Genomic DNA, 12,173 nt, shown 5'->3' on the forward strand with positions numbered 1-12,173 from the left:
TTTTTTTTCTTTTATTTTTTTTTTTTTTTTTTTTTTTTTTTTTTTTTTGTTTTTTTTATTGCTCGATAGCATATAATTTCAGTTGCAGATGGTTGTTGATGTGAAAAATTACAACGAAATCTTGTGTGTACGGGCGATATATCTTTAAGGATGACAGCGAATAATAAAGCGAGATATTTCTGCATTGTCAGATGGATTCCTAAACATTTAAAATTCTTTTCTGAGATTAATATGATATATCAGTATAAAAAATATAGAAGGAAGAGTATTTTAGTATTTTTTTAATAAATAAAAAAAAAAGATGATGGAAAAAAGTATTTAGAAGAATATATTTCTCGCTATAATACTCCTAAACATCATATATTAAGAAATTAAAAAGAAACTGCATCTTTCAAAGCATTTTTTAACAAGATTACTTTTCGAATTTAATTCGAAACGTAAGACTAGAGAAAGAAATATTTGCATACGTGAAAAAAGTTAACTGATGCAAATTCACGCGTAACGCGAAAAATATAATATCACATTGTTTCGCGATTTTATTCGACACAGACTATTTTCGTGGAGCTCAGTCTCAAAATCTAAGCGTTCTTCCTTCCGCTTCGTGGCCTCGATTCGCTGGATTCCTCGCCATTCTCTCTATCATCTTTCCGTTTAATCGGTGTGAATAAATGCCCAAGGGAAAACGACGGGAGGAAATTAGACCCACTTGCTCGTTTGTCATTCAACGTTCGTGAAATTATCTTCTCCTTTATTTCGCTTTTGTTTTTTCAATAAGAGGCTCGCGTAACACGTAGAAAATAGAAGACTGACGATTTTAAAGTTCAAGGATTATTTTTTAATTGCAATAAGGAACAACAAATTCGCCTTTCACCAACGTTATATGTTAAATAACGTCGAATGCCAAAAACGTCGTTTAATGACTCTAAAGATTAAACGTTGTTTAATGAGTCTGTACTGTTTAAAAGACACATATTTGTACAGAAATAGGATAAATAAAGAACTTTTTTGTTACATGACTTTTTTGCTCAAAGGTAATTCTTTTTCTTAACCAGATGTGAATAAACCCGAATGATTCGTACAAATTTATTTTTTTTTTTTGAGAATACAAAGAAAAGAATAGGATCTTCTATATTCTTTCACCTCTAGAAAATTATTTCATGAACATTTATAAACATTTATATTTATATTTATATTTATATTTATATTTATATTTATATTTATATTTATATTTATATTTATATTTATATTTATATTTATATTTATATTTATATTTATATTTATACTTATATTTATATTTTCATCACATTTATAACCTACTAAATGCTATAAGAACCACTACATTTTGAATACCTATACATAACACGCGCGTTTTTTCACTCAAATTCCACACCATTTCGAACCGTATGCCTGTCGATTTTAGACTCCTTAGATCCCTGACTCCTCTCTTCCTGCGGCAGCATATAGGTCAGTAGGTGGTGGTTATATACCTACGTGTTGTCTGGCCACGAATCTCTGAATCTGTAGGAGGCCAAATTCGATCGGAGGAAGTGTGTGGACTTTTTGGTCGACGGCTACCGACCCACGAGGACCATTTCGACGATGGTGAAGTGGCGGAGGAACCGTAGAAGGTTACGAACGAGGAGTTGCAAGGGCATTAGGCTCCAAATACGGAACGATCAAATTCTTATGAAATGCGGCTCGACGTTCTTTACCTTTCTATTCCATCGTCACGTGTCTTATACGATTTTCGAAGTGGTTCTCGAATATTCTCGAAACTCTCGAAAGTGTTGAAATTTTGATCTCGAGTTTTGGAAGTCTCGATATTTTGCGAGCATTTCTATCCATTTTCCAAGTGTGTAATTAATACGTAGTATAGAAACGAATGTGTCTCGCATTTCAAAGTTTTTAGATTTTCTTCAATATATGGTGTTTGGAGTGAAGCATTGCAAAATGCTTGCAAAATTCATCCTTCAGTATCCTATAACGTTTTCAAGATTCATGATTAATCGAGCCTCAATGAGAGAGACTCAGAAGCTCCATAGAAAGAAACTTACTTCCATTGAACAATCATATCCACGAAAACAAGTCTTTCACTTCCCTGAATTTCCATCACGTATATCTGTCTAATAAAATAAAACATCGTGCAAAATGGAGTTGATCAGTTTGGCTTTTGAGAAGCTCGTATGTAAATAAATAAATTCCAAGTGCCTTATGGTCCATCACTGCTCGTGCATCCGAGGCTGGAACTCTCACAAAACGAGTCACTCTCAGAAACTCATTCAGAGAGAGTTGGAGGCCGGATTCTCCTCGTACTTGGTGAAGAGAGGAAGTTGAGCAACTAGGAACGGAGCAGTCGAGTTCGAAACAGTCGAAAACAAATGTGCGTTTTAGAGGACACGACATGGGGCCGTACGCGCGTCAAAATGTATTTTTGACGGCCGTTTGACAAGCTTTTAACGTTCTCTGCTCTCTTGTTCCTCTTCGCCGCCTCCGCTCCGCGGACGATGGATTTTTTTTCGCGCGTCCTGCACGTCCGTTTTTCGCGTCTTGTTATTTTTGCAAATCGGGTTACGTAAACGTTGCTCTCGCGCCTCTGGAAAGGTTGTAGGAAGGTGGCAGGTTCCGCGCCCGAGATAACGAATGCGAGAAACGAAATTTCATGCGGGATTTCACGCAGAATGAACTCGGTTTGCAACTTCCTGCGGCGAGGTTTGCGCAAGTTGATTCCGAGAGTTGGAGGTTGAATTGAATTTTCTTGTTGGAAATTGAGGTCGAAGGGAGCATTTTATTTGTATTTCTATAATTTTCCGGAGGAGATTTGTTAGGCGGGAAATGGAGACGTTGTTTTTTAGTTTGGAACTTTCTGCGAAAGTTCATGGTTGGTAGTAGGATTTGATGGAGATTCAGAGATAATTTTTCTCATATTTCTGTGATTTTTGGGAAAATGTGAGAGAAGAGATATGAGAAATTAAATTAATATTAAAGGGGAGATGAGATGTTATCTTTCATCTCGAAATTTTCTGTGAAACTCGTAAAAGTTTCTTGGAAATTGACATAGTAAAGATCTAGAGATTAATTTTATTTATACATTTGATGGTTCTTTTGTTCGATGTCCATACTTGAAAATATTTGATGATGAACAGTATTTCAAATTTTAATTAATTGTTTAAGATAATATAATTATAAAAAGAAATTGTGTAAATTTCGTGACAGTGTCGTAAAAAAGGCAAGTTTAAAATTAGACGAATTTTTTTATATTTTAAAAACACGATTTTCAATTGGCAAATGTATAATTGTATAATAATTTTAAAGACAAATGTAGATAACTTCGAGAGTGATGCACGATGAATATTAAAATTCAAAATGCAGTATCTTTTGACAATCGATTGACTGGTCCCACTTCGATAAGCATCTTCAGCTTCCGGTTTCGTTATCAGTGTTCCACGATTCGATTTGAATTCCTCTTTGTAGTCGTATTCATTCGAGCTCAATAGCCATGTTTTCAAGGACGTATCAATAAACTTCTCGTTCCCCGGAAAGAAGAATGCACAATAAGAGGAATAGAGATCCAGTTAGGTCCAGTAAATCACCATTGAATTGTTACTCAACACGCTAAAAAATGTGTTAATTTGTTTCTACATATTAATGCACAATGACCGAGATGAAATAGTTAAAAATTGAAAGGAAATTAACATATTGCTAAATTGCGTGAATTTTAATGTATTTAATTGTAAAATTCGTATTCAGTATTTGATTAATTGATTGATATATTAATTACGTGATACAGTGATTAATAATCTTCTTACTAAATATAATATTGTAATTTTATATAGTAATATTTTGTTATACTGATAATAATATTTTATTAAAAATATTGTAAACATAATAATAATTTCATTCATCTAAATGTTAGAGTGTATGCTTCACTTTTTATTATGTTTCAACTTAATATCATGTAATATTATCTATTAATCTATATTTTTTCATGTTACTTATATTCTGCAAATTTTTGTATGCCCAAATTTTTTGTGCAGAAATGCACAAACATCCACAATTCTCCAAGACTCGCAGATAGTAGAACAGAGATTTCATTTCGTTTTTATCAACGAGAACTATTCCATATTCTCTCGACATATCTCAATCAAAGATAAATCGACAGGAACTAGAAACAACCAAATCGAAAAAAGAAACTTCTGTTGTTTTTATTTTTTTTTCTTTTTATTATGTTCCCCCTTTTTTTTTTAATTTTTCAAGTATTTCATGGATAATTACGAGACTGGTGGGGGCTCGTTTGTCGATCAAACGTGAGAAAAGTCTGGTTTCCTTTTGTTCCCGACGGAAATAATTATTTATAGAACGAGCAAAGTTAACATTATAAGATCATGCGATAAATTGTATATAATAACGTTTACCAAAGATTTGCTTCGAATTGTATTATCGTTCATTTTCATTAATTATTTCATTATTTTCTAATTATTATTACAATTGAACCAAACTTTCTTTCTTTAATCAAAGTTTTTCCTATTAAATATTATAACAGCTTTATTACACGTCGAATATTTTTTATACCTTCGTATATATATATATTATGTGCTCCCTATAATTTTCCACACAATAAAATATAATAATTAAACTACTCTAATAAATAATAAAAAGTAATAATTAAACTGCTTTAATAAATAATATAATTAAACTACTCTGTGAAGTAGCAAACAAATAAATAACCACTCAACCATATCACAAGGTTCTCTACATATTCAACAGACTATAACATATACCGCGAGTCGGAGGAACTTAACAACACCATCAAAAACTCGTACGCTACAAAAGAGAGAGACTTCACATTCACACGCAACCAACTCGAACCATCAACCGCACATCCGCACTCTTAATCTCTGTTCTTGTTCCAGGTTAAATGGTAATCTAAACCAACCATGTACAACCTGAATGTGAACGTGAATCCTAGTCCGACGGCTGCCGCGGGTCTTCTCGGTGTCGCGGCGGCCGAGGTCACACCAAGGACACCGGAAATCGTAAACTCCCTAATCGCCATGACCAATCCCTTCGAGGGTTACACGAACGAGAGGAGCAGGGACCGTACAGACTCGACTAGCAGCGGTGAGCCGAGCCCGCCGAGTGTTCAGCACACCTGTAGTCAGCTCATTAAAGAAGGTACCCATCCGGTGGTGGCCTTGATAATATCCAACCTCGAGTCCTCTGTTGTTGCCGAATTTCTTGCTCTTCTTTCCTTACCGGCGAGCCTCGCGATAGGTAGCCAAGGTTATCCGAGATTTAGCGCCGATTCTCGTTTATATAACACGTAGCATCTATCGTGCAACAGTTTTTAGTTTATCTTCACCAGGTGTGACGTGAGATGGATATTTTTTGTGAGAAGATTTTTTTTACTGATTTTTTTGAAGATCTTTCTTTGGTTTGCAAGTTTTTTCTTTTTTCTTTTTTTTTTTTTAGAAATATTTTAAAAAGATCCTTCGTGATATCTATCATAATGATAATGCGGATTTTCAATCAAATTTGACAAATGCATACGATATTTTTATATATCTATATATCCGAAGTGGAATATATTCGTTATAGAGTATTTATTACGATAAAACGAATCTCTGCCGTTCATGAAATTAAAAATCCGCTGTTAATTATACTTTTAAAAATAGTGATCTCGAGAAAGAAAAATATTTGGTTATAATTTGTTTTATGTTTGAATAGAAATTTTAATCTTAAGGTTATTCAATATTCTTATTTAATTGATCTGCTTATCTTATATTGCTTGCAGGCCGATTTAAGAGTAGATAGTTTAGTGAACGATATACTATATTCCATATTTTCCAGAAATTATAATATTACCATTTTCAGTAATGATGCACGCGATTAATTAATGTTTAAACATTGCAGGATTGAAGTTGACGCTGCAGACAAAAAGGAGAGCCAACGGGACCGGGGATGATATGAAGAAGAAGACAAAGAAGGAAGACGGAAGCGCAGACGACGAGGAAGAGGAGGAAACCAGCAACAACAACAACCGCGGTGGAGTAAGAAATCTTCACATACTGTTCTCGTTAATACGATAAAGCAGTCATGATGTTGGGCGATCCGCGCTGTAAGTCGCCGTTTCACCGATTTCTCACGGGTTTTTCAAGTCAGACCGGACACTCATTCCACTCAGTTCTCTATCAATTATTACTCTCATTAAGAACTCAAACGTTAAAACGATCTTGAATCCATAAAATAAACTACTTTTATATTACATTACAGTATTGATGTAACATTGTATATATTATGTAAAAGTTCTAAGTCATCTACCAAGTAAAAATGTTTCATTTTGGGGAACAAACGGGGTTAGAAATAGTAAATTTTTTATTTCTCAAGAATTACTATATTTTATATCAAGATATAATTTAACACTCTGTATATTTAAGTATTTTTAAAAAATGTATGAATTAGAACTACAAGAAACGTCATAAAGAGAATGTCTGAAGATTTACCATTTACCATTCACAGCAATATTATTCACTATTACTAGATTAGCATTAATATTAGACGATCTAGAACTTTTGCAAACTGCTGTATAAAAAACAGTTTCTAACAATAATAGCAAGGCTAGAAACCTTTCTTAAAGATCCAAAATTCTTGTAGCTAACGCCAGAGGACGAGGAGAGACGCCGAAGAAGACGCGAGAGGAACAAGATAGCCGCAACCAAGTGTCGGTTGAAGAAGCGCGAGAAGACGGTGACGTTGGTGCAGGAGTCGGAGATCCTCGAAACGCAGAACCACGACTTGAAATCACAGATCCAGGAATTAGAGACGCAGAGACGCAGGCTAGTGGACATGTTGAATCTCCATGGGCCGACGTGCTTGAAGCAAGGCGGCACAGACAACTCGTACCAGCAGTTTGCAGAACCGTTGCAGTTGCCCAGTTACCAGGAGAACTTCGTTCAGCCGCCACCCGCACTGAACCAGCCTCAAAACTGCGTGACAGAATACCCAGTGAAGGTGGAAGAGTACGAGAGCGACTTTTATCGGCAAGAAAGTCCCTTCGTGCCGACCTCAGACGCTGGTTGCACGGTTTAGTAGCTTTATCGACGTTTTAACAACGTTCACCACGCCATTACGGAGATTCGTTTTATCGGTTGAAGAAGATGACACATGGCTCGGTTAAACATCTGAAATCCTTTGACGATGAAAGAACAGTTGTATGCATTCCAAGAAGACGTAAGAAAGAAATACTATATGTTGGTTGATGGAATACGTAGGATTTAGCAATTTTTGTACGAGTTTTTGAAATTATTCTGTCCTTTTGCGGCATGGAATAAGCTATTAATGAAATTGTTAAAGTTACAAAATTGATTTTCATCTATATAATCGATTAAGAATTATAAAATTATAAAAGAGAAGTCTGTCACTACAATTTACCATTTGTTAATTCATTAATATTGTTAGTTGGTAAATTATTGCAAGGGCCATGATTTCTTTTTCGGTAAATCGAATCTCTTGGATCTCCGCGTCTCTGTTAATCGCAAGTCTGTAGCTCGTAAGTTGATTATTGTAATAACAGCGCGCTCCTGTCTCCTTCTTTCACTCTATTTTTTCTTCTTTTTTTTTTAACACGTCCCTTTATACTCGAAATCGTTCGATGTAGAACGCTTGAAGACATTCCTTGAAAGTAACCCTTTCTTGAAAGTAAGTAACCGATTCCTTGAACATAAGTACTGTGACATTCTAAGATATAATTAATGTAATCGATAAATATAAGATAGAAACGGATCGTTTTTGCGATACGCGATTCATTAATGTTGAATATATAAAAAAAGAGACGAAGCTCTTGTATTTAATTTTTTTTTATCATATTGTACGAAATCTCTTTTTCTTTTTTGAAAAAGAAGCTTGCGAATCAAAAGATAATGTAATCAAAAAAAAAAAAAAAGATCGAACATTGCAAAGATGCTCCGTTGTTTTAAGCAAATGTCGAGAACTTCTTTTACAAACGGCAGTTCGCGTCAGGTGCCGTTATTATTTTTACGCGATCGTTCCCTCTCGATTCACCAGTGAGAACAGAAAAGTATAATTTGTAACTCAGCATATAAGTCTTCTGATATTGATCACGACTATTTTCACGTGCATTGAGACGCGATCGCGAAACGCGTTCTCAAAGGATACTTATAATTATACGAATAATCGGACATGATATATTTAATATTATGAAATGTGCATATTTTATACAGATTACCATATATTATTTTATTTACACTCGCAGACACGCACATGTCAAACACGTACGTGTCATTAACAGTTAATGAAAACACGATGTATACATGACGATTAATGACAATGACCGAACGACATACCTCAATTTCGTGGGTAGTTACCCTCCCCTCGGTGCGTTTGCAATTGAATAAATTAATTTTTTTTTACATTGTAACTCTGGGTCTTGAATTCTGTTTTTTTTTTTTTTTAAACATGCGAAAGATATAATAGCAACAAGAAGGAATGCCAAAGAACCATTAGAAATATCGATCAGAGAATATTTTTTACTCTTTTTAAACAAGATTATCGATGGAAATGAATTTGTAAACGCACTTTGGGTTACGCTTACGCGTTCTTACAATTTACAGAAGCTAGTTTAATACTTAGCCGAACGCTATTTTTAATAGTGAAACGCTTTTTCGAGTCCACGGACTAAAAAGATGCTTTTCATTCACTCGGAATGTTACCGCCGATTGATTTAAAGAAGGAGGAGATTTTTCTTGCACTTCGTAAAACGGAAGTGAGACAAAGTCTTCCTCTTGTTCTTCTTTCACGAGATTAAATAGCGTCCACGAGCATTAAGATTGATCTTGTTTTCTTTTTTTTTTTTTAAACGCGCAGGACGAACACGTAACAGTCACACACGTGTGGTGCTACATATATATTATATATATATATATTTGCTTTTTATATAAATTTTATTAAGTTGCCCGAAGAGAGTATTTAATAGTTTAATACACATGTTAAGCGTATATTATCGATGTCTATTTACTAATGCAGAGTTCTGAAAGTAATAGTATATCAGATATATTGAAACAGAGTTTATATTTATATACGAATTTTTTTCTATCGTTGACACATTGAAAGAAAAGTTCGGAAAGAGTCGAATTGATTATTATTGACGTGTTAAAAATGCACAACCGATCTTAAATATGCAGACTGTTCAAAAATGTTGCATTTTTCATTTCAAACAAAAATTACTTGTCAAATTATCACGGACAAAATTGATGATTTTTTTGAAATAAAATATAAAGTGTATTTTGATATAATTACGTTTGCGCATCCAATATATACTGCCATTATTAAAATCCCAGATACAATCGCTTATAGTATCTGGCTTATAGGTTCGTTGTTTTCATAGTAAAGTATATTAAAAAAACAAAGTCTTTCTAGAAGATAAGCGCAGAATAACTTTAATAACAAATAGCAAGCAGTATATAAGATTTTATTCATCGTAACAAAATCGTACTATTGTCTTTTTATTACTGAGTACCTGGCCATGGTTTTCCATGCGACAGCTATTTTTCCTTAGGAGAAATGTATTGAATTGAAACTAGAAAAATGGCTGACAAAATCTTATCGTTGTAACCCCCAAGGGAAAATTTTATTCTTTAAATAAAAGTGCCTTCAATACTAATTATCTAATGTTCATTTTTGCTCTGTACCATTCAGGTTTTGGAAAAGGCTTTACTAAGGCTAAAGACATAACAATGAAGTATTATACACTCATTTTATTAGAAAATTCAATATTAATATTATACACACACATTCTCGTATCTCAATCGCAATCAGTTGAAAACAAAATACATAATTTTATCTTATAAATAAAAATATGTAGGGGAGGGGGGGGGATGAAGGGAGACAACCATATTAAATCTTAATTGCACCTAATTTACATGAGCTTATGAACCCCTGAAAAAGAAGATGAAAATGTATAAATACAATCATTTAAGATAATATAAAAAGTATGGGACCAAGACTACTTACACAATGATGTTATTGATTGGAATATGGATTAATTTGACAAAAAATCCTATGAATCCCATTATGCAAAAACCGATGGCAGTGGCAATGGCAATTTTCTGGAATTCTGCAAAACACAAGTAATAAGATAAGAGCTGTAATTTACTTGCTGGCCAACTATTAAAAACTCACCTTTTCTGTCAGGCTTTGTGCATCGTTTAATGAGACGAATACTGTCTTTTGCGAATTGACGTCCTGGTTCAGTGAGCTTCTTCACTTGATCCATTATGCTAATGTAACTGAAAACAGTATTCGTGTAATGAGATTCGCATTCATCAAGTTATAACTGCGCTTGATTTTTATAATTAGAACGAACGAACAGGGTATTTATAAAATTTTATGCGAGCGGTGTGCAAAATTACATATGCTTTTGAAATTATAATGTAGCCAAAACTCTATTATACTTTGCTCGAACTAAATGGAATATTATACGTATATATATATGTATGTATATACATTTTGAGCTGTTAATAATAAAAACTGGATTTATAGGTTATGACAAATGTCCACTGATGTGTCGTCAATATTTTTCTTACTTTTCTCCAAAAAGATCAAGAAGTTCCTTCCCAAAACACAATACTCACGTTACACACGACCCAAGAACGCTTTACAAAGTATTGTTTGACGTATGAAAAACTGCGCTCGTCAGAACTTGAGGCGCTACGTGGATACTACGCTGTGAGAACGTCACTTCCTGATCACTGACGTTGGAATTAGAGAATCGTAGCGGGAATTTCAAATTCATAGAAACGAAACGATTTTGTGAAACAAATAATAATACAGGGTCGTGTATAAATAATTAATAAATATGATTCGTGTGAATTTGCATAACAGCTTTCTTGTTCAAGCAAACGAGTTTTTAATAAAGCAAAAAGAAAAAGCTTCTTCAAATAAATAAATATTTAATAAATAAAGGAAAGATAGACAAATATGGACAAATGATATTAATTATCTAAACTTTGATATAACCAAGTAAAAAGAATTTATTATTTCTATACAATTTCTTGTCGAATGATTTTTTACAAATTTGAGCAAGCTTAGCTGATAATGAGTGGAATTTGTAAATCTTTATGCATACATTTTGTAGGTCAAGTATAACATAGAAAGAAAGCTGAGGATCTAAATATGAAGATACAATTATAAATATTCACAAATTAATCCCCTTTAAGAATGCACCGTGTGGATCACCCCTAGGATAGGTGCCGGAATTAATTTATATTGTTGTCCTTGTCACACGCTGTTGCTCCCTTTGCTATCGCGACCATATGCCTGTCTTTGTCGCACGCTGTTGCCGTCCTTGTCTACCGCGGCTATATGTCTGTCCTTGTTGCACGCTAGTGCTCTCCTTGTCTAATGGCGCTAGAGTGTGCAACAGTGTGCGAGAAGGACAACCTTCGATCTATTGAAAAAAAAATTCAACTTTTTATACAGACGTTTTTCCAGGACAAAACACACATAGAATGAAAGCGGAGAGCCTAATTTTAAGGAGACATATAAAAAAGTTCGCAAATTATTCCTCTTAATTAGGTTTTTTTCATAATAAGTGCGAACTGTCACAAAATGGACATGGTGGCGCCATCTAGTGGTGACCTAGTGGTACTAATTATTTATAAAAATACTTATTTCTGCATTTTGCGGGTGAAATGGGGTATGAAAAGAAAGCTAGGGGTCTAATTAGGGTAATACAATCACAAAATTTCACAATTCATTTGGCTAAATTAGGTTTTTTGGCAAATGAAAATTTCTCTGTTTTACGGGGTAAGAAAAACTAGCGCCGCACGGTGGCGCCATCTATTGATGACTTGATGGTACTAAAAGTAGAAAATTCTGTTTTTAGTACCACTATGTTCTCAATAGATGGCGCCACCGTGCGGCGCTAGTTTTTCTTACCCCGTAAAACAGAGAAATTTTCATTTGCCAAAAAACCTAATTTAGCCAAATGAATTGTGAAATTTTGTGATTGTATTACCCTAATTAGACCCCTAGCTTTCTTTTCATACCCCATTTCACCCGCAAAATGCAGAAATAAGTATTTTTATAAATAATTAGTACCACTGGGTGACCGCTAGATGGCGCCACGATGTCCATTTTGTGACAGTTCGCACTTATTA

The 12,173-nt window shown here is 34.1% G+C and overlaps 2 protein-coding genes across 4 annotated transcripts in view; one reads left to right on the top strand and one right to left on the bottom strand.

The window, feature by feature from the left end:
• Positions 1-9,676, top strand: part of LOC122527933 (activating transcription factor 3) — a 34,150-nt gene extending 24,474 nt beyond the window's left edge. Inside the window, exons 2-4 of one of the 2 annotated variants that reach the window (XM_043652530.1) lie at positions 4,911-5,172; positions 5,911-6,047; positions 6,652-9,676. In XM_043652530.1, coding sequence (XP_043508465.1) covers positions 4,935-5,172; positions 5,911-6,047; positions 6,652-7,086 — 810 coding nt within the window. In that variant the 5' untranslated portion in view covers positions 4,911-4,934 and the 3' untranslated portion in view covers positions 7,087-9,676. The remainder of the gene's footprint in view (positions 1-4,910; positions 5,173-5,910; positions 6,048-6,651) is intronic. The other variant, XM_043652531.1, reaches the window with a different exon arrangement.
• On the bottom strand, positions 9,671-10,781 carry LOC122527934 (protein transport protein Sec61 subunit gamma). Of its 2 annotated transcripts, none has more exons than XM_043652533.1 (4): positions 10,647-10,781; positions 10,195-10,301; positions 10,027-10,129; positions 9,671-9,951 (listed from the first exon to the last, which is right to left on the bottom strand). In XM_043652533.1, exons 2-4 carry the CDS (start codon positions 10,286-10,288, stop codon positions 9,942-9,944), a joined length of 207 nt encoding a protein of 68 aa, XP_043508468.1. In that variant the 5' UTR covers positions 10,289-10,301; positions 10,647-10,781; the 3' UTR covers positions 9,671-9,941. The 2 variants fall into 2 exon arrangements, with proteins under 2 accessions (XP_043508468.1, XP_043508469.1); XM_043652534.1 differs by having other exon boundaries at positions 10,599-10,707.
• Positions 10,782-12,173: the final 1,392 nt, after the last annotated feature.

Source organism: Frieseomelitta varia, unplaced genomic scaffold (assembly GCF_011392965.1).
Source record: "Frieseomelitta varia isolate USP_RPSP 00005682 unplaced genomic scaffold, Fvar_1.2 scaffold_24, whole genome shotgun sequence".
Lineage (NCBI taxonomy): Eukaryota > Metazoa > Arthropoda > Insecta > Hymenoptera > Apidae > Frieseomelitta > Frieseomelitta varia.

Excerpts from the sequence above, each read along its gene's own strand:
- LOC122527934 (XM_043652533.1), bottom strand. The coding sequence starts at position 10,288 with ATGGATCAAGTGAAGAAGCTCACTGAACCAGGACGTCAATTCGCAAAA. Across the intron at positions 10,130-10,194 it reads CACAAAGCCTGACAGAAAAG|AATTCCAGAAAATTGCCATT; the intron begins GTGAGTTTTTAA and ends TGTGTTTTGCAG.